General features: G+C 44.1%; 1 protein-coding gene and 1 long non-coding RNA gene across 2 annotated transcripts in view; one reads left to right on the top strand and one right to left on the bottom strand.

The window, feature by feature from the left end:
• Positions 1 to 225: 225 nt before the first annotated feature.
• Positions 226 to 26,173, bottom strand: part of TOP1 (DNA topoisomerase I) — a 67,538-nt gene continuing 41,590 nt past the window's right edge. Inside the window, exons 5-21 of the mRNA XM_064167469.1 lie at positions 25,989 to 26,047; positions 23,260 to 23,355; positions 22,040 to 22,115; positions 20,968 to 21,065; positions 16,578 to 16,693; positions 13,144 to 13,265; positions 12,370 to 12,492; positions 10,331 to 10,518; positions 9,585 to 9,729; positions 8,387 to 8,530; positions 6,985 to 7,170; positions 5,889 to 5,957; positions 5,156 to 5,270; positions 4,306 to 4,433; positions 3,186 to 3,280; positions 2,301 to 2,450; positions 226 to 1,774 (exon numbers count right to left, since the gene is read on the bottom strand). Coding sequence (XP_064023539.1) covers positions 1,672 to 1,774; positions 2,301 to 2,450; positions 3,186 to 3,280; positions 4,306 to 4,433; positions 5,156 to 5,270; positions 5,889 to 5,957; positions 6,985 to 7,170; positions 8,387 to 8,530; positions 9,585 to 9,729; positions 10,331 to 10,518; positions 12,370 to 12,492; positions 13,144 to 13,265; positions 16,578 to 16,693; positions 20,968 to 21,065; positions 22,040 to 22,115; positions 23,260 to 23,355; positions 25,989 to 26,047 — 2,013 coding nt within the window. The 3' untranslated portion in view covers positions 226 to 1,671. The remainder of the gene's footprint in view (positions 1,775 to 2,300; positions 2,451 to 3,185; positions 3,281 to 4,305; positions 4,434 to 5,155; positions 5,271 to 5,888; positions 5,958 to 6,984; positions 7,171 to 8,386; positions 8,531 to 9,584; positions 9,730 to 10,330; positions 10,519 to 12,369; positions 12,493 to 13,143; positions 13,266 to 16,577; positions 16,694 to 20,967; positions 21,066 to 22,039; positions 22,116 to 23,259; positions 23,356 to 25,988; positions 26,048 to 26,173) is intronic.
• LOC135188511 (uncharacterized) lies at positions 17,173 to 18,266 on the top strand. Its single transcript, XR_010307729.1, has 3 exons — positions 17,173 to 17,245; positions 17,345 to 17,436; positions 17,531 to 18,266. It is a non-coding gene; the product is annotated as an uncharacterized LOC135188511 (long non-coding RNA).

Genomic DNA, 26,173 nt, shown 5'->3' with positions numbered 1-26,173 from the left:
CACCCCTAACGATGACAGCTGCTGGGTCAGTTCCAACCCACCTGCTCCTTGTCACAACCTCAACATCCTCTGTGCAGCCCTGTTAAATGAGAAAGGCTGAAGCTATGGAGGTAGTGCCTGCAGGAACAACATGATGCCAGGCCCACCATTTCTCCCACTGGCCTGGGGAGCACACGGACCACAGAGCCCAGGACCTGAGGTGAAAGAACACACAGACAGCACCACTCAGTTCAGTTGTAGGAATTTATTTTAAATAACCTACAGTTGATTAAAAGGGAACTCATGATAAAAATAGAAGATACTTGTTGAGGAAAGGCTGCAGGAAATGGTCTTCGCACACACACTACGCTAACAATGCCTCTAAGACTAATGATTATAGCAAAAAAAGGTTTCACATTAAAATTCTGCTTTTTAATTGTTTTTTGTTTTTTTTTAATTTTTTTTACACAATTACAAAAGAAAAAAAATAAAAGCCCTAAAATCTCGAATATTTTCCTTTATTATTATTATTTTTTTGTTGTTGTTTTTTGGACCAATGCTCATTTCCCTCGAAATTTATTGACCTGTGAAACTTCTTTTTACACAATAAAATCTTTTCAAGTAAAAGAAGGGAGTGGGGCTTAGAAAAAAAAAATGGGGGGGTGTGTTGGGGGGGGAAATAAAAGAGTAAAACAATCTGACAAACCTAAAAAGTAGATATTCTTGAAGTGTACAGAGCGTGTTCAGAACAAAGAGTGATGGGAATGTCATTTGTTGCTGATTTCATTTGTCCTCCAACCCCACCCACGTGGCCCCCTTTTCCCCAAACCTACACGATCTTTAAGATCAAGAAGGCAAAAAAAAAAAAAACCCCACCCCCCACCCAACCCCACAAAACCCAAGCAAAATAAAACCTGTTTAAATATTTTAAAAATAATTAGAAAGGAATAAAAATTCACATTTAAAAAAAAAAACCCAAACCCCAAAAAACCCAAAACCAAAAGAGAAGGAACACTCAAAGTCAGGAGGCTGCTTTTCCCATCAGGCTTTGCTCCGAAGCCAGGTGGTGTGGATTGTTTGCAAGTCATGTCCCAATGCCATGATTGGTTCTCAGTGACAAATTGAAGAGGATTTGGGATTTTCCATGACGCTAGTGACGGCTCTAACAGGTGCGTTGGGTTTCTTAAAACTGTTTTAGTTTCTCAGTTGAATTCTGAAATGGGGTGGGAGGGGAAGGGCAGGGGTTAAGGAGTCCATTTTCTATTAAAATATAGAAGTTATTGCAAAACCCTAACTGTAAAAACGCACCAATATAATTGGAGTTTGTATACAGTAGCTAAAGATTCCCACGCTCTCAGTGTGATGGTGAATTTGCCTGGCGGAAGGTTGACAAATCCTCCATCCACTTGCCCTGCCTCAAGAGAAAAACCACACAAACCAGACAGCTAGAATTTGGATCTCTGAAACATTTTTAAATAAGTTGTCCATAGGACAACTGGCTCAGCTCCTTTAGGATATTTCCAGGTTATGCTTTCTGCAGGATGTTGGCTGTTTTAGCTGATGCTCACTTGCCCCTTTCCTCCCCCTTCCCCAGCATCCAAGGACAAGTAAGGCTCACAGTTTATCAATCTCCCTAAAAACCAGGCTACTCCCCCGTTATATTCCCATAAAATTCAGCTCATTAAAAACAGGTTAAAACTCATAGTCTTCCTCTGCCATGTCGATAGCCCAGGCAAACTTCTCTCGCTGGGTTTTGTTATAAATCTTCTCTATAGGAATTCCCCACTTCTTACACCTGCAGAAGAGGAGACACTGTTAGAGCCAACACAGCACAGGCACTCACAGGATCGTAGGGGTTGGAAGGGGCCCAAGGAGATCATCAAGTCCAACCCCCTTGCCAGAGCAGGACAACACTCTGTAACACAGATCATGGAGGAAGATATCGAGACAGGCCTTGAAAGACTCCAGAGAAGGAGACTTGACCTCTCACTAAGCAGCATGACCATACCCAGCACCTTCCTGAGCTCTGCTCCATCACAAGACATCACCCATCTAGGCACCACCAGCCTCCCAAGCATTAAGGCCCTGCAGGTTGTCCTGCCTGCCACCTTCCAGTGTGGTGTTGCCTTTGGCTGGTATGCCACACTTCCTTCAAGAGGCTCTTTTGTAACTCCTGAAAGCCAGCCAAAGGTGTAAGAGAAAGCCAGAGAGACAGACACAGGGGCACTGCTCTCAGCCACAGCCCTTTGTAAGCTAATGGGGGAAATCAGAGAGCAGTGAAAGGGTTGGCTCCTTCCAGCACACCCCAGGCAGATGCTTACCAAGCAACAGAGATCCTGGGATCCAGGTAATTAAGTTTGGAGGTGCCCAAAGCAATCTGCTTGTTCTCCTCCCTATCTGTAGCCTGAACCTCCAGCTTCATCAGTTGCTCTTCAATTCTTTGCACTGCTTTCTTCTTGCTCTCCACTGTCCTGGGATGAGAAAGAATCAAAACGTTTAATTCCTAATGCCCTGCTAGGGTTGAGATGGCAGCACTGTGTGAACCCAAAGGGACTCTGCCCAAGGTAAGGAATGCCACAAGCCACAAAGGACAGCTGTGCCAGCACAGATGGTGACACAGAACACTCAGCACATGCAATTAAGAACTGACATTTTCAAAGAGGCAGAGCTGAAATCTTAAGCAGCAGTTTTGTTTTACATGGTTGGAAGTAACAGCCTGAGCTACACTGGTGCTACGCCCACTGCAGAAGCAGCCCAGCTCTTTAACAGCCACGCTGTGATTCTCCTGTCAGAGCTCCCTCACTCAGTACCCCTGTGGCAACCCGTAGGCTGTAGGCTTCTACCTGAGCAGAACCCCAAAGTGCAGGTGCAGTCATCTGTAACCAAGATGCCAGTGCTGCACACTGGATCCACTGCTCTGCCTGGCCCTGCACAGCAAGGTGGTGGAACACTGCCTGGTGCTCAGCTCAAAGGGCTGAGAGACAGCAGAAACTGATGCTAGTGACTGCATCAGGAGCTGCAGCATCAGACCACCCTGTGGTCTTCAACTTGAAGGCTGTTTCTTCATGAACAGAATAGAGAGGGGAAAAGAAAGCCTGAGCAAGCCTTCCCAGATGATAGGCTGGCAAAACAGAATGCAGGGTACAGGACCCATGTGAAGTTGAGAGCACCAGGAGCATTGCACAGCCTAGTAACACCAGCCTTACTTTTTAGACTTCTCATCCCTCCGGACCTTGGCATCGGCTTTGGCGCTTTTCAGTTCCCTCCTGGCATCAGCTAACTGCTCCTTCTTGGCATCGATCTAGGAGAGGCAAACCAGACAGCAGCACTGTGAACATGCTGCTGGCAACTGTGGCAATCACCCCTGGGCAGCACGACCCAGGGAGTGAGTTTGTGACTGTGTTCAGAATCTAGCAGCAGTAAGAGACCCTTCTGCTAAACGGTTAGGCTGCTGCAAAGCCCAGCGTGGTGACATCTGCCCCTGAGAAAATGGGGCCACACATTTCCAAAGGCAGGGTGGTGCTGAGAGCTTTCTTCCACAGCTACAATCAAGCAGGCAAGGCTACTCCCTTGGTCTGGCTAGCAGCCCTGCCTCCAGGCAACTTTTCTGCCACAACTGTGTCCCACTGGTACCAGTTCTCTAATGGCAACATGGAAGCATGATTCTTGTTTCCTCAGGAGGAATCAGTTCTTGCCCCAAATACTACAGGCTGAAAGCTGGTAAAGCCTCAAGCAGTTGTTCTTCAGTAAATTCAAGATTCAGGGAGAGCCAGCATTTTGCATCTTCTGTTCAACCATTCCCTTTAAACATTCCCCAAGCTCTACAATCTAGGGAGAAGGCAGCCATGTTAGGTGTTACAGAAGCAGGGACACTGCAAGGCCAAACCGAAGTCCTCATTGTGAAGTCTTTTCTACAGCCAGACCAGGGACAGACCTAACCCCTTTGGACCTCATGGCCTTCACCAGAAACAATCTGCAAAGTAAGAGGCCTAGTCAGAAGGGAGTGGATGCTCGCTCTGTGTTCTTTAGGGGACAGCAATCAGAGCTGCTGTGAAGTTTCAATGGCAGCAGAACACATAGCGAAGGGATGAAAGGCAGGTAAAGGCTCTGGTCTTGGTCTTTACAAGTAAAAGATGACTCAGACTATAGTGTTCCTTTCAGCCCACCACTCCTCCCCAGGCAGGCTCATCTCTGACACAGCACTAACCAGCTCCTGACAGGGAAAAGTAGGCTCTGTTCCTGTTTCACCCCAAGTGAAAGGAAATGTGCCTCCCAAGAAGCAGGACTGGGAGGCCTGCCCTAGGCCAAGAGCTGGGCTGGGGATACCTTGCTCTGCAGGTTCATCATGGACTTCTCGAAGGTCTTCGGTGGAGCCCTCTGGTGGTTACACAAAATGGCAACTGCTCTGTTGGCACGGTTATAGGAGAGGATCTTCGCTGGGATGTTGTCGTCCGCTGCAAAGCAGAGTGGTCAACAAGTGAGTTCTCCAGGGCTGTGCAGCCCCAGCCAATGCTCCACCAACTCTGCATGCTCACAAACTGCAGAACATTCCCCTCTAATGAGCCAGCCTCAACACTGCCTGCTAACTGCAGTCCTAAGAGCCTGATGGTGTCCATCCTGGGCCCTAACTCTTTCTGGGATAGTTTTGTTGGTAGCAACAAAACCACCACTTGCTGCTCAAGAGAGGGGAAGCACATCCTTGTGCAGAGTGGAGGACAACAGGACCACACTGCTAAAGACACTTTTGGGCTTCACAGATCCAACATGCCCATTACTCTGTTGTTGAAATGCAAGTCAGCAGTGCTCAATGGAGAGGTTCAGAACAAACAGCCAAGAAAGATGGGTCTTTTGTTACAGATCCATCTGCCTTGCCTGCCACCTAGAGCACTTTAACAGAAAGCAACAGGAGATTTGGCAAAGGGCAGGCATAAACTAGCAGGCACACCTTGGTGTGCTCACAAGTCAGCTTTGCCCTGTCCCAGTGCTGGACTGCTCAGATACCCTAAGAGACTGTCTGGCTGCAGGATTTTTTCCTCAGACCTCAGCTCTCTGACACCTGCAGTGGGAGAACTGCAGGGAGGAAGTGGTGCACAGAGGTAGGGCTTGTGGCTAAACCAGGTCTGTACTGCAGAGTAAGATCTGCTCCCCCCACCCCGGTTTCAAGGACAAGACTTACGATTAGTGAGCTCCTTGAGCTGCTGCTGTAGCGTGATGGAGGCATTGTAAGTACGGAATACCTTGGCTGTCAGTCCCTCCATAAGGTCTTGAAGGTGTTTATTTAAGATACTGGTCTAAGGAAGCAGAAAGGAGATGACAGCATTAGAATTGACCACAGTGCCTGTGAAATCTCTGGACACACAACTGACAACGACACAGAGCTCACTGCTGAAGCCTGATGTACTCAGACCTGACCACAACAGAATGGCCGCAACATTACTGAAACCACAGGAAAAGTGAACCAACAAGTATTAGATTGGTTACAAGTACCACAAGTAGTCAGAAGTTTTCTTCATTGTGGAAGTTTTGGTTCCCCACTCACTGAAATGTGCCTGTCCCAGCCCAGGAAAGGTGCCTGAGTCACCACAGTGCTCCCAGAGAGCCAAAAGTGCAGATGAGGATGGCATCTGAAAATCTGTCACCTCACACATTCATCACCTCTAAGCTCTGAAAAACCTCCCCAGGTCAGAGCCAGCCAGGCCGACCAGGAACAAAGTCCATCACTTCAGGAACCTGTGAGTACAGTGGACAATGCTGACACCATGCTGAGACAGACTCTTGCTGCTTTTTGGCTGCTCAAGCCAGCTCTGCAAGAAACCATTTCTGGATCAGAGCAGCTGTCAGTGCCTGGTGCAGAGCAAGCCTGCTTATGCTGCTCTACCATCATTCCTCACAATCAGCCATGTGCTTACATTGAGGCGGTCAAAGAGGTCATCCTCAGGCTGCTTGTTCTCCATGAACAGCTGAAGATTCTTAAACACCTGCAGGAGAAGTAAACCAATTACTTGAGGCACACAGCACTGGGTAGCAGTAATACAGAGAAGCAACACTGCCAGAGGGCCACCAAAACTGTTTTCAGGCAACAGTGATGCTGCTGCTGGATGTCACTTCCAGCAGGCAAAGACCCATCCCTCAGTGTAGTGCTTGTGTTGAAGGTTCCTCCCCAGCTGACAGTGACCCCAAAGCTACCAGCTTATCCTCACTTGCTGTTACAACTCCAGTCAGAGACCTCTGAGCCATTTCCCATGGAGTGATTATAAAGAGACCACAAATCCCAGCTGTGTGCTCCAAATCCTCACTTCCCAGCTTCTTTACAACATATTCTTCTTCTACAGACCCCTAACATACAAAGATTTTCAGTTCCACAATAATCAATTCTCTGTTGTAAGCACTGAAGAGGTACCAAGAGACACCAACACCAATAAATCTGAACAAGAACAACGCCTTCTTCCTTAAACAAGGAAGTAGCAAATCCAGCACATGTAGTACGGAGTTTTTCAGTTGTTCAGCTCTCCAAGAGGCCAACACTTACTACCTATTGTTGTTACAGTTACCACAGCACCATACATGCATTATCTAACAAACTGGGGCGTGCAGAGCCATTGGCCAGGTGCAAAGCTCTTAACCCCCACCAAAGTGTCATCCAGCACCATTTCAGAATCATTTAGACTCTTACTTGTCTTGTGGGCCTAGAATTGCACCATCTACAGGTGACAAAACCAGCTCTGCTGACCAGAAGGAGACCCAAAAAACTCCTCCACCAGCTGTTACAGCTGTCTTAGGCCAGCTCTTGAAACTGAGACCATAGGGGAGAGCAGTAAGATGTTGAAGTATCTCCTCTGCTGAGTTATGTCACACCACCAGCAGGCTTACACACCCGTTTTACTGGCAGTGCCTTGGAGGAACATTAACTGACTTGTTTTCTGGCCAGGTACTGGTGATCAAGAGCCCTGTTATTGCCATGGGTGCCCACATCTTTCTGGAATCCAGCCTGTGGAGATGTCTTACCCTCTTCTCAACAGGGACTTTGTTGTAGTATCGGATGGAGTCTTTCCCGAGGAAGTCAAACTCAACCACGTATTCCTGACCATCCAGCTCAGGGTGCAGCTTGATATGTTCTACTCTCAGAGAGCAGCAGCCCACAGTGTCAGCTGTTTCTCCTTCTTCTTTCTCATTACCAGCTCTCAGGGCAAGCTACGTTTATTTCAAGAGAAGAAAGGTAAGCATTTTAAACCATCCCAGTTAACAAGATGCTGGAAGCCTTCAAACACTGACCTAGAATGAGCAGTGTCCACAGGAGAAGAGAAAGGGAGAAAATGCATTGGCAGGGGTAAAACTGACACAAAATTCTTATGAATTAACCTTAGTTTTTCTTTAAATCTGTTTAAATAACCCCAAAGTCACATATCTACCTACCTACTAGAATACTTCAGGAGCAATTTAAAGCAAGAAGTGTTACCATTTTTACCAGTTAGCTGTTATTTATGCACTAAGTCAAACTAAGACAGCTCTGACTAATGGAAATCCATTTTTAAGAATCAAACTGACTTCCAGGTGAACTCAGTCTGATACAAACCCCATAAAGTTCAGTTGTTCATCTTCTATGATCCTTTCTCTTCCCTGCAGGCTAAATAACTACACTTTATATAGCATACAGGACACTTTGGGTTATATAAATCACCTAAAGGCTACATATAGTTGCACAAAAAGTGTTTTTTAAACAGTACTGGCCCCAACCAATTTCTAATCTTTGAAGAAAAACCTTCTTATGTTGTTCCATCAAACTCTCCTTATCTCATCCCACAGGGTTTTATCTTTTTCTGTGTGTGTGTTCATAGGAATGTAGAATTATTCCAATCAAGGTTCACTGGCTCACACCAAACCATTTTGAACAAAACCTGTTAAATTCAGATGGTCAAGACACCACACACCAGGGTAACAGCTCCCTGGGAACTGGTTTTAAATAGCTTTAAATGCATTGATACAACTGCAGTTTGCTTTGTGCTGGGGTGGAAAAAATCAGCATAATTATGAAACCTCCTAAGTGTGACCTCAAAGCTAAAGAGGTAACAAACCAGCAGAAATTCCCAGCAGGAAAACTGAAACAGCTGGAGACAAAAGGCCCACACAAACTTCCCAGTGATCCAACCGGGCAGTTCTGGAACCAGGCTGTGAGTTTTGCTTGAACTAAAACAATGCTGCCTGAAATAGCCACGTTCAGTACAATAGTTCATCGCTCTGGATTCCAGGTAGTGGGAAGGAAAAGGAGAGGGGAGCCTGCCCACCAGGAAATCTCAGGATACCTTAGTAACTGGGCTCAATTCTGCCTTAGGAACAGACATGTGGCATTCTCAAGTACTCCCAGCAGGACAGGGAGGGTAAGAGGAGCATGCTGGGGAAGCAGCCTTACTTTGTCAATGAAGTAGAGCGCCACAGCCCTCTGCCGTACTTTCATCTCTTTGGATTTCCAATCTTCTCGATACTGGTTCCGGATTTTATCTACACACTTCTTCAACCTCCGGGCTGTCTCGTACTTCTGCCAGTCCTTCTCACCCTGCAGAGCGAGGTGCAGCACGGCCAGCATTAGAGAGCAGGCAAAGCACCAGCTCCAACCTGCATCTCAAGGCTTTACAAGCCTGCGTGTGGCAAATGGCCTCACTCTACAAAACCACCGAGATTTTGCTGCTCAACAGCTCAGCGTCAAACTCTGCTGCCAGGCAGCTGTAGGTAATTCAGAGCTCCAGATTAAGTGCTTCCACAGAAGCAACTATAAAGAGAAATGATTTTATGTCTTCCCATGCTTCTCAACATAGAAATGGTTTCCTCTGCCCTATTCAGATGACACGTGCTCTTTCAGCTGTGTAATTAAACACCCATAAAATGTAAAAGCAACATCAACAGTTCATCATCATCATTATACATTCAATGCATGGCATGAAGAGGGCATGAATTCATAGGGAACAGAGATTTTTCTCTCTACTCGTAGGACAAATCCCTTGTTTTTCAACTCTGGAGGAAAAAAAATAAACTCTCAAAGAAAGAGGTCATGAGAAGAACTTCAATCCTACCCCAGAAACTGAAGGCTTTGAACATCATTGCTTTTATGGAATTGATCTGTTGACTGGTTACTTGCTCCCACAGGAGGGTTTTTTTTTTTCCCCTTCAGTGATAAGCTCCTCATCAACCTTCTCAGCCAGAAGCCTGGCTGCATTTTTAGTTTCACAACTGACTAATTAGCAACCCATGGTTATAACTACATTACATGATTCAGCAGGGGGAAGTTAGGGCCCAAAGCAGGCAAGACATCCACCAGAGCAGGTCTGTTCTTGGATAAATTGTTTCCTTTTGGGTTTACACAAAGTAAAGGATTCCTTCTAGGAATGACACAACAATACTTTTCAGCAGACATTTTCCAGCTCTCATCTGCTCTCCTGGGCAGTAGCTGCATTCCTCCTGTCCAAGGGGGAACAGAAGCACAGAACCTTTCCTGGTTTTCAGTCAGTGTGCAATGAAACAGCGCAAGAGCTTTGTTTCCTTTCTCTCCCAGCCAACAACTACATTTGCTTCTTGGAGACATGACTACTATGATTTTTTAACTAGATCCTTACCTTAATTCTGGAGCTAGGGTTCAACATGATGTATTTGATAGAGCCTTGGATGTTCTCAGTCCATGACACCAGCCAGGTAACCTTGTTGTCATGCCGGACCTCTTTCCATTTGTGTCCTGGTGGAGGGGAAGGGATCTTGGAGTCCCTGCAGAGAATTGCAAAACCCCCAACTAGTTAGACTTTCAAACATCATACATCAAAGCAGAGAAAGTAATGAGGATCAGTACACAAGGAAAGCACAGAGTAAAACTGTGGTGAGGTTCACTACACATTTCCACAAGCAGGAAAACAAGTGACTTCAAGTGAGCAGATGAGAAATGGAACTGCTGTCAGTATGCAACTGTACTATAGGTAGGAACAGCTCTGATCTGTGGACACTGCAATAGTGCAGGTACTTCTCAGGAGGAGACTAAAGAGAAGCCCAGCAAACCTTTGCTTTATTTTGTCTTCCTTTGTATCAAAAGCTAACTACCCAGAAGAAAAATTTCTGGCAACAGTAGCAGGAAAGGGTTTGAGCAGATGTAGGCTATGGGCACGAGGAAGAAAATCCATTGACAAAAGCTGTACGTGAAACCCGTGATAGGCTCATTCAGTTTTTGCTTGTGTGACTCAGTTTCTTAGCCACCGAGGAACAAGTTAAGCAGCACACATTTCTACAAGCTTGAGTATCAATCTCTCTAGGATATTTCAAAGGAAGCTATCCTATCTGGAAAGCAGAGCCAAGGTGTGAAGCAGCCAGTGCTCACTTGCTGCAGTTAATGATGATGTCTTCTGGCATGATGCGTCTCTTCAGCATGCCCATTTTGGGATGGTTCCCACGACCTCGGAAGAGACCTGGAGGTTCAATTTTGAAGTTGGCAATTCTCTCCTTGTGGTTGTCCATCACACAGTAACCATATTCCTTCAATAGCCGCTCGTTCTCCTCTTTGATTTTCTGGAAAGAAAAAGCCAGAAGTGAAGATGAAATGCTGCATCCAGCGCCACACACTGCTCTAAGGGCCAAGATTTAAAAGCAGTGTAGTGCAAATATAAAAATAATCACAGAATCACCTAGTAGTTTGAGTTACAAGGGCACCTTGACAGCTCATATAGTCCAAACCCCCCTGCAGTAAAAGCAGAGGTATCTTCAACTAGAGTAGGTTGCTCAGTACTCCAACCAATCTGACCTGGAATGGTTTCAGGAATGAGGCATCTACCACCTCTCTGGGCAACCTGTACCAGGGCTTCAGCACCCCAATCATAAATCATTTCTTCCTTCTATCCAGCCTAAATCTCCATCTGTTAGTTTCAAGCCATCACCCTTTGTCCTATCACAACAGGCCCTGATAGGAGATCTGTCCCCATTTTTCTTATTTGCCCCTTTAAGCACTGAAAGGCTACAATAAGGTCTTCCCAGAGCCTTCTCTTCTCCAGGCTGAACAACCCAAACTCCCTCAGCCTTTCTTAACAGGAGAGGCATTCCAGAGATCTGAACCTGAATGCTGAAGATGCAGCAAAAAAACCCCAAGATCAACACACAGAGCAGTAAATCATGAAGTGCACAAATGAACTGGAAAGAGTGAAAGAATGTTGGAAAATTATCTTAAACTTGTACTTGAGGGAAATTGATTAGGTCTGGTGGAGACATCTACAGTTTTGCCACAAACAGGCCTTTAGTTCTATCCACATATCACAGCTATGAGGGCAGCCCGAGCACAGTACTGGTATTTCATAGTCTGTAGTCAGCATTTGACATCCACCAGACTTTACATCTTATTGTTTATGTAGAAAAACTCAGACTTCTGTGTTTGATCTCAGCATCAGAAAGTAGGCAGAAGAATGTCTCCAGTCTGCCACATGTCAAGCCTGTGTCAGCAAATGGTCTCATAAACAAAACACAATCTCCCAAGTAAAAATGTGCTGAGATTTCACTGCATACTTCTGTGCTTGAACTCTAATTATATGGAAGGAAAAAATAAAAACACTGAAGCTCAAAATAAAACATCTGACCCATAGACAGCACTGGTGTGCCAGCTAAAGAACTAACAGAAAAAGCTACTTCTGCTCCATTGCAGGGAGCTGAAAAGGACTCACCCACACATCTACCAAGTGGAAAGAGCAGTAAGATATGGGCTCTATTTTAGTAGCACCCTTCTGACCCCAAAGGCCATACTTCCAAGCTGCCAAGCCCCTCAACTAAAAGGACAATCACTGCAGCATTGCAGAAGACCAACTTAAGTCTTGGGGCAAGTTTCCAAATTCCATTGCAGTACATCCCAATCATCTTAAAACTATTTAGTTCTCTCCCCACAAGCCACTGCAGTCATGATACTGGAAAATGAAGTTTGTGTTTTATTCACAAAACCACATTACCTAAGATTTGTTCTCTCATTTTATTCACTAATGTCACTGCTGAGTCCTTTCCATCATCCCTAATATTGCTCTCCAAACCCTATGAGCTTCTAAAATGAAAATCTACCCTTAACTGAGTATCCACAGCACATTATTGGCCAGCGACCAAGGCGCCCATGAAGGCAGCACCTCTGATTCTCTTTACTTAAGAAGGATCAGGAGCTTTAGGCTTATTAGTATCACTTTAAGTCAGGATGAAGATTCAGCTGTAAACAGTGCTTTGTCAAACTCCCTGAGCTGATCAGCAAAGATTCCTGCAGTTAAAACGAAAGTAACAAACTGAAAGCTAGTGAATACTGACTTATAAGCAGCAAGGCAGGCAGAGGGATGATTGCACAAAGATGTTTACAAGCCAGCCAAGAATCAAGAAGTCTCCTAGAATTCCCTCTGGTACCTGTTTCTCCTCCTTGGACATCTGTTTCCTAGCTTCCGACTGGGCTTTGAAATACTGGCTCATGTGGGTGAAGTCACACTTGCTGAGGCTGGTGATAGTGCTCTTCTCTTCAGAGGTCATTTCCTTGCAGAAAGAAAGTAGGGCTTTAAGTAAATTTTCATGCACAGTAGAACTCACCCTACCCCAGGCAGTTTCAACAGCAACACCAGACAGGTTCTCACAATATACCCCAAGCTCTTGCATGTGCTTCCCTCAGCTGAGGTCACAGAGAAAAAGACAAGCAGCAGAGCCTGTGGAGTGCCCAGCCTTCTGCTGCTCTGATCTCTGTGAGCACTGCGCAGTGCTGTGCCAGCTACTACACCCTCAACAGTGACTGGGACAAAAAAGCAGTAACCCATCTAGAAAAACTGCAACTGATTTAAAGGGTTGATGACTGAGGTGAAGTTCTGAGGTTTAGGTCTTTGCAAAGGGTTTTCTTCTAATACAAAGCTGGCTCTTCACCACGGCATTTAACAGTCAGACTGTCTCTACCCCATCGTGCTCTAAGTGGCAAACCTGGCAGGGAAAAGCCTAATTTGTTAGTTTAGAAGGGCATTTATGAAAGGGTCCTTCCTGATGAAACTACAGGATAAACTGCAAACTTCAGAGCTATGATCTGATGCTGCTTTCAGCAGCCTGACTAGCTTTCCTGTGCATGGGACAGTAGCCCTTTTTCACAGCTCAGCACTGACACAACACTGAGCAGTCACTACAGCCCAGCACCTACATGCCTACCTTTCTCCAGTCTTTGAAGAAGTTTTTCCTGAAGATCTCCTTTGTAGTGTACTCATGATCAAGCATTTTTGCAAAGAACGTGGCAACTTCTTCTGCTTTGGTACTCAGCTTCATGACTTTACCTGTGAAGAAAGGTTTTCTTTTTAAAGAAAACAGTAAACAGGAATTGAAGGCAGAAAGAGGCCACAGTAAATACCTTAAAGGACGCTGTATTTTTACCACAGAGGAGTTTTCCTTTCAAAACGTTACACAGTACAGCAAACTGGATGGACAAAGGAAGCAGTGGAGCACAATTGCTTGACTTTCGTTGTAAACATTTGGAAAAAAGTTTCCTCTGAACTCTAAACATTGTAAAAAGCAACAGCAATGTGATGTGAGGCAGGTCTGCGAGGCACAGGGCAGGAAGGGGAAAAAGGCCTCCTGCAGGAAACCCTCTGCTGAGACACCCCAGTGGCGTGTGCGCTCTGGGGAGATTCTGCTGTTTGAAGTGGAAGGGATGAGGGGGGTTTATTACATTTCATATTCAGGCACTCAAACATATGGGAAACACAGCCTCTGTATTCCTCTTCTACACACAGAAGGACTCCACTTTGGAACACCTCTTCCAGGCTTCAGCTATTTCTAGCCAGGAAGAGCCCTTCCGAGGGATACACCGCAAAAAGGCTGCAAAGTCATGCCAAATATTTAAGTCTCCTTCATTGCAGGGAAATGGGTCAGGATGCTGCACATCGTTCCCTTTGCTGTGGGAATGCACTCCTGTGTCTCCAAATCAGACCCAAAGGTAGTAATTTTTGGGAAAGCCTGAGCTTTCAGGGAATGAAGAGGTCACAGTTCAGCCCATCCGCAAGACTGCGGTACAAAGTAAAGCTGCTGCAGGGGAAGGCTGAAAAACACAAGGGACGAGAAGCTGCTGCAGCATCAAAGCTGTGGATTCAACAATCTAACATTCCTATCGAGTGTCTTGTTGGCCCAGATTGCATTCCTGATGATATGTGAGGTGCCAGGGATCACTCTGAAGGGTTTTGCATGCAGCTCACATCGCCAGCTTGTTGCAAGAAATATTTAAAGTCGCAGTGGGCTGGCAGACAGTCAACACCTGTGGAGCTTTTAACGACTGTTTTAGTGCACAAAAGTGAATACAAGAAACACTGCTGTTGATTGTTGATTCTATGCTCTTGGAAAAATACCACACTTGATTTGCTACGTGCTTGAAAGAAGTTGCATCATCTCCAGAATTAAAGCATGGGAGTCAGCTATAAAGCTTTAAGATCTATAAACCCTCGTAAAACAGGGCTTAGCAAAAGGTCCTCCCAAGGATCTGAGAAGATTCCACAATTAAATTAAACCAACAGTAACTCTGCCAATTTTTAAGCTGCAACCTAAAATACAGCATTTGTTTGCTTATAACAGGAAATGGGGGAAGGGAGAGACAGCAAGGGAAACCATTTTTCCAGGCTGCAAGTCCAGCCTGAAAGAGGCAGTTGAGTTAGGAACATATCTGGGGCTAAAATGACTGCACTTTTCCCAGAGAGCTGAAGGCTCAGTTGCCTTTACTGAATCACTTCAGAATATATTTCACTGGACTCGATTTCCTCTTTTAATTTTTTTTAAACAAAGGTCTGAAGGGGTTTTCAGTGGCAGGGATGGACTTTGAAATAAGAAAAAGATTCAGCCCAGAAGCATGACTATTAGTTACCTGACTCAAAAACTGACAGCCAGAGAGCAACTGGAAGACATCATGAGCAGAAGAGATCATGCGGTGAGGACTGAAATGCATCATCTGCCATCATTTACATTCCTACCTTGCCCCACTGACAGAAGAACATTTAAATCCAAGCTGCCTTTGGGGTACCAGCAGTAGCTTGTTAGCCCACAGTCACTGTAACCTACCAGTCAAGCCCTACATGTTGGCTTTGGTGTTTCCAGCTCCTACACCAAACCTGGCATTGCAGGCACTAACAATAGCTTTGGCAGTCACTGTGTCAGAAGAAAAGAAGCAGTCTCACCACAGTGCGGTCCCCAAGCAAAGGGACAGATTCCTCCAGTGACAGCCTGCAGCAGGGCAGCTGGCTGGCCAGCCAGGGTGTGATTATTGGACCCCACAAATCATCCCAGGATAATCTTGAAATTAGGTGATGCCTGGTGAGCACAGACAGCAGCTCTCAGCAGCTGCTGTGTAAATCAGACACCTGATTCTTTGCCTGGCCTCTCAAGGAAGACTTATGTGATTGCTTTATTGGCCACCCTGTAACTGTAGGGCTCATTAATGAATTTCTGCCACAAGAGGTTGGAAAAATCCCTGCATTTCCTAGGGGTTACAGGAAATAGATGGCTAGACAGACAAGGAGCTTATTGCTGCCTGCACTGAAGGGACAGCTACAGCCCAACTGCCTCTCCTTTTCTCTAGACAGCAGAAGAGATATCACACATTCTTCTAGAGGAAAAAAATTCCAACTTTGTATCAAATCCTTCTCAAACGCTAAGACAGAAGTTTGTAGACATCCCTGATCACTGTGCTACTTGCTTGGAGACAGCCTTTATTAGGCTCCAATATGTTTATGCCACTACACTGCTGCTGAGATGAATGTCATCTCTCAGTATTTAAAAACACACTGTCATGTCACATGCAAACAGCACACTGCTCCTGGAGCAGTTCCATGCCCAGATGTCCCCTTCACCAAAAATTACATTTTCATCCATTCAAAACCCTCCCACTTAATCCAATCCTGGGTTAATGTGATCCTTCATTTAACATGATCACAGGACTAAAAGGAAACACACGGGTCATCAAGTCTGGTCTCCAGCAGGCATCACATCATATAATTCCTTCCACATGAGCCTCTAACCAGTCAGCCCAGCATATTAGAATCCCACACCAATTAGTTCTACCACACACAATGGTTGGAGAGTCAGACTGTGACTTACACCAGAGGGCTGTGTCCTTGGGACCAGGGTCATCCTGTGCATTCCTACAGGAGGATCCTACTCATCTGTATCCAAATTCAATTGTCTTTTATTTCATTCATGTCAACAAATGATTATGAACTTTGCCACAGATGATGGAAGTTGCAATTCATAAAGTTCAAGCAGAGAGAGCAAGCCTGAAGGTGACCAGTGATAAAGCAGCTACAATTAAGTACTCTACCAGGTACACAATGCTACTCTTGGGTTTAAGACTCTTAATTGTTAAGCAACCTGAGAGATTTACTACCACAGAGAGAGAGCAAGTCCATCTCTATGTCAGCTTGATTAGCAGAATTCAGCAGGCTGTTCCTTTACAGATCCTTCCTTTGCTTAGCCCTGAAAGAACTTCTTTTAAGGCTAACCACTAAACTAAAACCACCTACTCATCTCTTTAGTCCCCAGAAGAATGCCACAGTACTCTGAGGATGTTTATTTCTCTTCCCAGTAAGTGGAAACACAGATTAACTCACCATCATAATAAAACTTGACATTTTCGGGCAGAGGTTCATATGGTGGAGCAAATACAGGACCTTTGTGCTCTAGGAACTTCCACTTAATGCCTTCAGGGTAGCGCTCTTCTTCCCACCTTCAAGAGAGAAATAGGAACCAATACAATTTTAAGCTCCTAACCATTTTATTACTCTGTGGGTATAAGAGTGTGCTAAAGAAAATCAGCAGTCGTTGCTTTGCTGGGAGCAGACCAAGTACAAACATTCAATGCACTGTCACTGCTTTTTTCTCCCCCACACACTTTTTTAGGTCCATGAACAAACACCTTGGGCCATGTGTTGTCTGATGAGACCACTGCCTTCATCTGCCACTTGCTGTTCTTTACACAGGATCACACAGCTGAAAATGCTTAGAACTTAAGAAAACTAAGAATTCAGCTGTGTGGAGCAGGGAGGATCACACCAAATTCAAGTCAGCTGTGATCTAATAGCAGGCCCAGGATGCCTGCTCAGCAAAGCCAAACAATTGCAGTATGTTACACTGCTGCTTTCAGATGTGGACAAGTACAGCACTAAGGGCAGAGATAAAAGAAACAGATGTTCATTTACAACCTAAATGAGAACAAACCTGCTTGGAAGAGAAAGACTGAAACCTGCTTGGCCATCTTAAATTCATATCAATTCTTTGGGTAAGAAAAGTGTACTTGAGGAAAAACAGAGCAGCAAAGGGAAATAGCAAAGTTGCCTTAGAGCACCTCCATAAAAACGTTTTGCAAATGATGCATTAGGTACAAGAACACAGCGAGGCAGGCGCCACCAAGCCCACATTCCAGCTGAACAGAGGCAGCAATTCATCCACAGAGAAAAGGGGTCCTGCCAGGCCAGTATCCTCCCCCCGGTTCCCAGTACCCTCTGCCCACCCCACTGTCTCCACACTCCTCCCCTCCCTCTAACACTTCTTTCATGATTACCAGATCATGCTGCTGGCAGAGGATTCCCTGCTGAGAAAGGCTATTTTACCGTAGTGATCAATCAACTGGAAGACCATTAACCCACCACAGGCCTCCAGACAACTTTGTTGAGCAGCCATGACAATAAAAAAAAGAAGTTTAAGCTTCCTTCTAGTGTCAGCCCTTTGGAGCAGTTCCATTTCGGGTGCAAGAGCAGCCGAGAAGAGACGTGCGTGTCCTGCATGCGTCTCAGCTGTGATGTACAAATCCAGATCACTTCATCCCTACCAAGATAACAAGGTCACTGTGCAGGAGATAAGCACTGCATGAAGAAACAAAGAGCTGCTGCTAGAAGACACTTGAAATACTTCACTGGTGCCTGTACACCAGTAATTTAGGAACAATAACAGCATGGGACAGGCACAGTGTGGTACTGTAGCACCATCTTTGCCCACAGCACTAGGCCTGATTTTGTCTTATGTGAAGCACAGCAACATCTTGAACAGCAAAATGCACAACCCAGCTCTCAGCACAAAGCCTACAGGCCAGATTTCAGCCCCTGGCTGGGAAGGTTTGAGTAAACTATGCTGACAGAAGAAACCAATATTGACATTTGAAGTTTAGATCCCAAATATTTACATTCCTAATGATTGGGAGTTCTAAAAAAAAATAATAATTAAAAGTTAAAATCTAAATATTTTGTCAAACACAGGTCTAGGTTCTTCCACGCAGAAGCTTCTTCTAGCAAAATAAATCTAAGTCATTGGCCTTTGCTTCCAAGCAGGAAAAGGTTATCCTCTCTGACACTGACTATTTTTATTGTAGGAAGAATAAAAATGAGGGGAGTCATCCACAGTAGCTATGACTTTACAGAACAGGTTTATTAAGAATTCTTGCTTTTCAGCCATGTGTTATTTAAGATTTATCACTCTGGTAGTTATTTGATGAGACATTTTGCTCCTCTACCCATCCCTGCCCTTTTAGAAAGGCTGGATGCAAAAGGAGTACTAAAAAGTAGCAGTTTAAACAGACAGCTGAAGGACATTGTGCCTTCAGGGAGGGCTACAAGGGAGCAGCACAAGATCCATGAAGTGGTCCTGAAGTCCAAAGTTACCAAAATATTTGTCATAAAAGAACACAAACCATACTCAATCCCACCTCCCCCTTCTTCCTAAACTTCATACATAAGTGTTAAGACAGGAGGTAAAAGTGAGCCTCCCGAGGTTAGCCCATTTTTCATCCTCCTCTTGTTTTTAAACAAAAAGGTGCCCAATGTAGCTCCTGGTCCTAAAACAATGTCCTGCAGATGATTTTCCAAGAGTAAGGAGTCTTACTAATTTCAGCAGAAACTGTGCTAATTAATCATACACATTCTTCAATTAAATCCCACATCAAACCTGTCTAAGAATGCCAGGATGGCTCAGGAAGGTAGAGAGAGGAGGGGTTTTCAAGTGGAATTCAAAGAGAGAATATTCTTAGGAATAAAACCAAAATGTACTTCAGGGATATGTTACTTCAAGGAAATGAATTCGCTGCAAGGTGGGAGAAGTGCTCCTAAGGTATACTTCTGGATCACATATTCTTCACACACTGACAGAGTGTGAAAATGACCTCTAAAGTGCTCCGCGTGCTGATGAACAAGGCCAATGCCTTGGGAATGTCTAGCATCAAGTACTCACATAAGTGAGGATGAAAATGTGCAAGGCAGCGAGCCCTTGAGGAAACAGCCAAAAAAAGATATCAGATGTTCAGAAAATTGACTCAGATGGAACACAAAATGCCCGTAAGAGACACAACTGAAGCGCAGATGAAACCCTGTCCAAAGACGCTACACAGAGCTGCAGACGGACGACAGGAACATGGGCAGAAGGGTGCAGCTACCTACTGCCTAATTTTGCAGAACATGCTTTCAAAGGCAGTTTGCCTCAGCAGTAAGCACCAACCACAGAGCTTAACCCTGCTACCTGGGACTGCGCTGCCAAGGCAGGAGAGGGGAGAACAGGACAGCTTTCCAGTAAAGGTTTGCTGCTGAAGGATACAGACTACAGTAAAAGGGAGGTTGTGATAACAGAATATTAAAGTTAGACAGAAGCAGCAAGGGTACCCGAGACAAAGCCAAAAAGACAACAGATCGTTAAGGCTTAAAGAGACCTTCTGTAGCTCCCTGCTGCTTCATGTCCCTTTAGTTTGATAATGTCAAAGCACACTGAAAATGTGCTGTCAAAGGGACTGAGAAAAAAGTGGATTGCTCAGGGGAAAAGGAAAAAAAATATCAGTATAGTTTTGGGAGGGGCCTGAAAACCAAAGAGAGTGTAAAACTGAAAAAAATACACAAGTGCTGATGTTCTGGAGAAGCTGTGACAATCAAAGAGAAATATACAAAGACTGTGAACACTACAGAAGAATTTTTCTGCTTGAAAGGTGAGTCAGTAAGAGTGACAATAAAGAGATAGAAGACTGAACCTGAAAGGACTGAAGATTGCAAAGGCATTCCCCAACACTATAGATCTAGTCAAAGTAGCCAAATGATCTGAAGAAAGAAAATGCTCATGGAAACATCCTCAAAAGGTCATAAAAATACATTAGAGGAGATTGTAGAGCACAGAAAACACACATACTTTTGAAAACTACACAGGCATTAAACTGAGGGACATACGAAGGCTAAACTTCAAAACCATACCAATAATAGTTTGTCAAATGTAGCAGTGACAACAGTTTAAATTGCTGTTGATAGTTGCAAAGGCTGCAGCAGTTCTGACACAGAGCACTAGTGATGCAGCACAAGCTTGCCTTCTAAGTGAACCAGGCAGTTAAGATTTATTTCAAAAAGCCTCTAAAGAAATTGAAGAGTGATTGAAAGTGCAGCTTCAGAAGCTCAGCCATGTCACTTTAGAATCTTGTGCAGCCCCAGCTTAACTTGTCACTTGACCAACAATCATTTTTGTGCCAGAGGCAGGAGCAGTTTTGAGACACACAGTTGGCATCCAGCTAGAATAAAAAGGTGGACACCCACTCGTAGCTTACCCTCTATATACACAGGTAAGATCTGCTAGAACACTGGCTAACACTTGTGCACATCTTTATATGTTCCTGCTGATACCCCCTGAGCCTACAAGCTTTGATATTGTTCTGCAGAGTGTCAGCAAGGAGTAGGTTGTAGGCACAAGAATACTGGGATCTGATCATTCTGTAGAGACCAGAAAAAAAATCCCAGAGACTCCACAAACCCTCTCTATTTCTTGTCTTAGTCCTATCAGAAAAGGTATTTCACTTCTGCTTCAGAAGATGAACACAGTGAATCTGCTATTTATTTAGAGCTTACCAGAAAGTAAGCCAATTCTTGAGAAGAAATCCTCATGAATCAACAAAAGAGAAGGCCAGATGTGCTTATTCAGTCAGCATGGGAGGGTAACAGGGAAAGGGCAGGTGCAAAGGCAGACCTACAGCACTGACATAGTTACCATTTCCATTTCTGCTCCTCTTCTTTTTTTGGCTTCTTTCTCTTGTCTGCTTCGGGGACTTTCTTGTCTTTGCTCTTAGCTTTCTTTGCTTTGCTGTCCTGCAGAACGAGTTAGAATCTGTTAGAACAAGCCGCTGTATTTCCCACTTTCCATGACAAGAGGTTTTAAAACTGTAACATTGTCTCTTGTGGTATTTAAGTTTGACCACAAACAACTGAATTCCTGTGGCCTCACTACATAAACGTGCTCTTCAATCATCCTATTAAGTCAAAGTCTACTGATGGTCCCAATTCTGTCGTAAGCCAAATCCTTTTATTCTACATCTGGGACATGCTAAGTGCAAAAAGCCAGTTTTCTGCTTCACCTGGCAAGTGACAAGTCTGGGTCAGAGCAATATCACTTTGTAGAGAAATGCACTTCTTGGCTTGCACCACTGTATCTAGTCTGGCAAATGTCTCAGAGCACACTCACACCAATGAGGTAGCTTCTGGGAACATGCTGGTATGTGCTCACCAGAGAGACACTTCCAATGAACTAAAGAATTAATCACATTGCCAGGGGGTGCCTGCAACACACATCTCGCAGAGGTATCTTTGCTAGATGTGGAGTAGAGACTCAAATTATGGCTAATCTCTCCTTGCCAAGTCCCTCTCTAAAGAAATTTCAACTCTAGGCTACACCTAAAAACTTTATAAGCACCTTTCTAGCAGTTGATCTCAGATTAATCTCCTCTGCTTCTGAACTGTGCCATGACAATCACCATTTGTTGTCAGTAAGGCTCCTCCACCCTCTGTGATCTACTGAACAGAATGATTGTGCATTGCCTGGAAGCTCACATTTTGGTGGTATCATCTTCATCCATTGTTTTAAGAGTAGGAGAGAAAGTTTTCCTAACTTATTATATGTTATGGCTCAGGAAAGTCATCCTGCAACACAGCCAAGAATCTATCACACACAGCTTTGGCCCAGACTGTCCCCTGCCTCCTTACCCTTGTATCAGATGGACCCTGCTCTACATGATGCAACACCAAATTGTCTTGATCACAGAAATAAAGTAATCTTTTAACATTACCTCTTCTTCCTCTTGTTTCCTCTTTTTTGCTTTCTTTATGTCTTCTGTTTTGATTTTCTTGGGTTTGTACTCGACGCTGTAAGAACGAAAAGACCAACTGATGAAAATAATCAAAGTTCCAGTACCAAAAAACAAAGAAGTCATACAAAAATTGTGGCATGCTCTGTTTCTAAAGAATATAATTTTATGCCTCAGTGTCTGAAGACTGAAGAATCTCTATAGAGCAAAACAGCCTCTACAGACTGCTGAACTAAGCATCACCTTTAATGGAGAATGGATCCAAAAGCAGCAGCCACCCAGCGATTACCTTGGATGAGATGAATGGGCTAAAACTTAGTGGCATGCTCTATCCCCAGCTACTTTTCTGATCATCAGCCTGGAATCTGCCCATAAGGCTCACTTTTTGCATCCCTTATTAGGTCAAACAATAGCAACATTGACTACTGGCAACTTCGTAATCTTTCCACTGCAGACATGAGATGGGAGGTCACAAAAACTTAACAGAAGGCAGCAAATGATTACACAAAAGATGTCACACCCCTTGCTCTTGGAAACTGAGAAATACCACACAGGGACAGAATGTCACTATGGGAAAACCCTTCCAAGCCTTTAACTCCAGACTGCTAAGAAGGTCATACTAAAGAGATGGATGTACATAGGTGGTGACAGGTCACAGTAGAATGTTTCTGACCTGTTCTTCTGCTACACTAGGCAAACGTTAGATTTAGAGACAAAAGTCTTCAGTATAACCCACAGCTATTTAGACTCTAGGTAAACCACACTACACAGTGCAGGCAAAGCTTACCCCGGGCCCTAAACAAGCTGACAATACTTTTTCTCATTCTTGTGCAGTGATTTCTTCACCCAACAGAAACCACTGCAGCCACTTAGCTAGCATTAATACCTCACTTGCTCAAATGTATGTTCCACAGTCTTCACTGCTGTCTTTTCTCTATCTACCTTCTGGGTTTTTTTAATAGCACTGCAACACTTCACAGCAGTATCTGCAGAAGCAGGAAATGGCATTTTGCCTTGGACACCACAAATACTATCTTTGCCTGGCAGAGAAATTGTAGTAACATAAGGAGTCTGGTCTCAAACCTCCAGTCACCCATGTGAACAAGCCTGTGCTGATGACCTGAGATCCCACCTGCTCCCTCAATGTTATCTTTTCAAAAAGAAAGGCAAACATCCAAGCCACCAGCACCCACGTCACTTACTCATCATCTTCTCGAGGTCTCTTCAAGGGTTTGGAGTCTTCTTTCGGAGATACATAAAACCCATCATCATCTGGCTCATCTTTAATACGTGGTGGACTACAAAAAGAAGCAAGAGAAGTCTGTTCTTACTTCAAAGAGGACGTTTCTTGGAAACCAGCATCAACTCTTCTAAGAAATACCCACCTCCAAAACAAGCATGTCTTCTGGTCCCCAAAGACCTGAGGTGTGGCATTCTCTGAATACCCACACACAGCACAAAGAGAAGCTCATTCAGTCTCCACATATTTAGCATTTCTTAAGCAACATCAAGACCAATTTCAGCTGCTTAGATTTCACCATGTTTCTTTGAGGCTTGGAGCAAAAAAGTGTAGCTTCCAGCACTTAACTGAAAACCGAAATGCACGTGTGCGGTCAAACTGCCACCATTTAGTTTTGATTCAGGATCCTTATTGAGCATAATAAGCAAGAAAAAGATCATCAACTAAGCAAATATCTGAAAGATATTCCTCTGAATCTTTAACCAGACAAAGGAACAAAGATTTGGCAAAGTCAAACTGATCAATTTCTTTTCACTGTCTGAACTGGAGGAAGTAAACAATCCCATCCCTTTCAATAGACCACAAATATTAAGTCAGGCTTAACGTTTTCAGCCATAACGTCCCAATACATCAGTAGTAAGAATGAAAAATAGAGTATTAGTGCAAGAGAATCTATCCCTTTAAACTAACTCATTATTTTTAGATTTCAAAGAAGCATTTAACTTATCTTCATAAAGAAAGGACATCTCAAAGAGTCCAAAATTACATTTTGAAGCACTTAGTGCTGCTCCAATCAGGTAGGAAAAGTAACAGTGCCATTCTGGGCTTTCCTATTCATATTCAATCAGCAATTTCTAGATTAAATTGACTAAGTTTCCAAGTCAACATGTGGATTTTGCAATTGGCTGCAGGGAAAGAGGAAAAAAAACCTGAAAACCGCCAACATTCTGCTTTGTAGATCACTGTCAGCAAGAGACACTGTGTAATCTTATTTTAGCTGGTAATGCATCCATGAAGCAGAACAAGGCAGTTTGCTCTTTAACAGCAGTAAAGGCACTGCAGTGCTGGCAGATGCAGCTCAGAAGAAACAGATACATGCTGCTGTAAGAAGCCATTTCTGTGGCACTGCCTGTGATTAACTGAGACGCAAGTCTGCAGCATGTAGACAGTTGCAACACATCTATGGAAAAAGAGGATTTTGTCCCATTTAATTTATTCTCCCCTGCAGTCAGAAATCTAAAACTACTGTTTATTAAGTTACTAGGAATTTTATCCAGTTTATTTTAGCACCGAAAGATTTCACAACATTCTGTAATAGTGGGGAATAAAGTGTGATTATGTTAAAAGAAAGGAGCTGTATGACCAAGCTGAACCTTGGCTTGCCTTGTTTCCAGGATTGTAACATTGCTCATCCCACCAAGTCTTAGGCAAGAAAATCAAAAGCATGTGGGGGCAATTTTCTCTGATAAAATTGTAAAAAACGGTATTTCAGCAAGAAAAAGAAGGAAATAATTATTTTACTTATAGCCATGTTTTGATTCTGAAGGCACAGTTGTGATGGCTCCTTCAGGCTTTCCTTAAACACACATAAAGGCACTCTTGGACCAAGAGGACCCAGGTAGCTTGATCTGAGAATACCCAAGGCAAGATTAGCACATGCCCACAATTGCATGTCTGCAATTCTGCTGAATAGTAGAGGCTAGCCAGAGTTACTATTAGCTGTTTCCTACATCGTGAAACACCTAAATGCCATCGCTTTCTATTTCCAGAGCATCCCCAAACGGGCCTGGAGAGGGCGACTCTTCCCTGTGCCAAACTTAACTACTGCGTTTGCATCTTTAAAGAGGGGTAGGAAAATGAAGCAGATACAGAAACTTGCATCGAGAGGACAGAAAGAATAACTAATAGGCAGGGACTAGACAAGTGTCTTCTCCCAACCTCTCTGTATCCACAGAACATAGCGAGATAGGAAGGCTTTTGTTGGTGCATTCAAGAAAGCTTGAGTAGCAGTTATGAATGCATGCACCCACCACACCACAGACCTGCAATGTCAGTGGATTGGATTTACCATTTCAAAATAACCAACAGCTGAATTGAAACGAGTCACAAGAGCTGACCATGAAAAAAAAACACTCTTCTAGCAATTGCTCACTTCAGGTTTTTAGTGAGAATGCTTACTGATGACTGATCCAACATGTAAGTCCACTAGGCTTTGTTATTATCAGGAATTTATAGAGTGGGAAAGGCACCCAGGCAGTTTTTGAAAGTATTTCTGATTTTACACAAGCATCCTCCTTACTCATCACTCCTCTGCAAAGGCTTTAGGCTCTAGTCACTTAGAGCAGACACTCAGGCAATCTGGACTGTCTTTACAAGGCTCTGTCTCCAGAAGACTGCCTGCAGGGTTCAAGCACCAATTTTACAACAGCTTTCAAATGTTTCCATAGTTCAATCTATTCTCAACAGAATTCAACTACTTAATACATGGACAAACGCAGCATGTGCAGGCAGATACCAGGTATTCAACAGCTCCCATCTCCAGTTACCAGGTAAGTAGATCAATTGCCAGTTCCCGTAATTGAGAACAATACGCTGTCTGATGGAGTCAAAAGCCTTCCATTTTTTTCCCCAAGACCTAAGAAAAGTCAAGCTGTTACTTTTATCTTTCAGATCACAGATCTGATTTCTTACCTGGAAAAACCATTTTCCTTTTCCTTCTTTATTTTTATGTCACCAGAAGATGATTTCATCTGGAAAAGACAGAAAGAGCTGATTAGCACTGCTCTGAGCACCTTACATGCCATGCAGGCAAGATATTTAACTTGCAGAAGGAGCCAAAGGGCATTGTGACTATCTTCATCCCTTCTAGACCTTAG

This window comes from Pogoniulus pusillus, chromosome 29 (genome assembly GCF_015220805.1).
Source record: "Pogoniulus pusillus isolate bPogPus1 chromosome 29, bPogPus1.pri, whole genome shotgun sequence".
Lineage (NCBI taxonomy): Eukaryota > Metazoa > Chordata > Aves > Piciformes > Lybiidae > Pogoniulus > Pogoniulus pusillus.
This window is presented reverse-complemented; position numbering and strand designations above follow the sequence as displayed.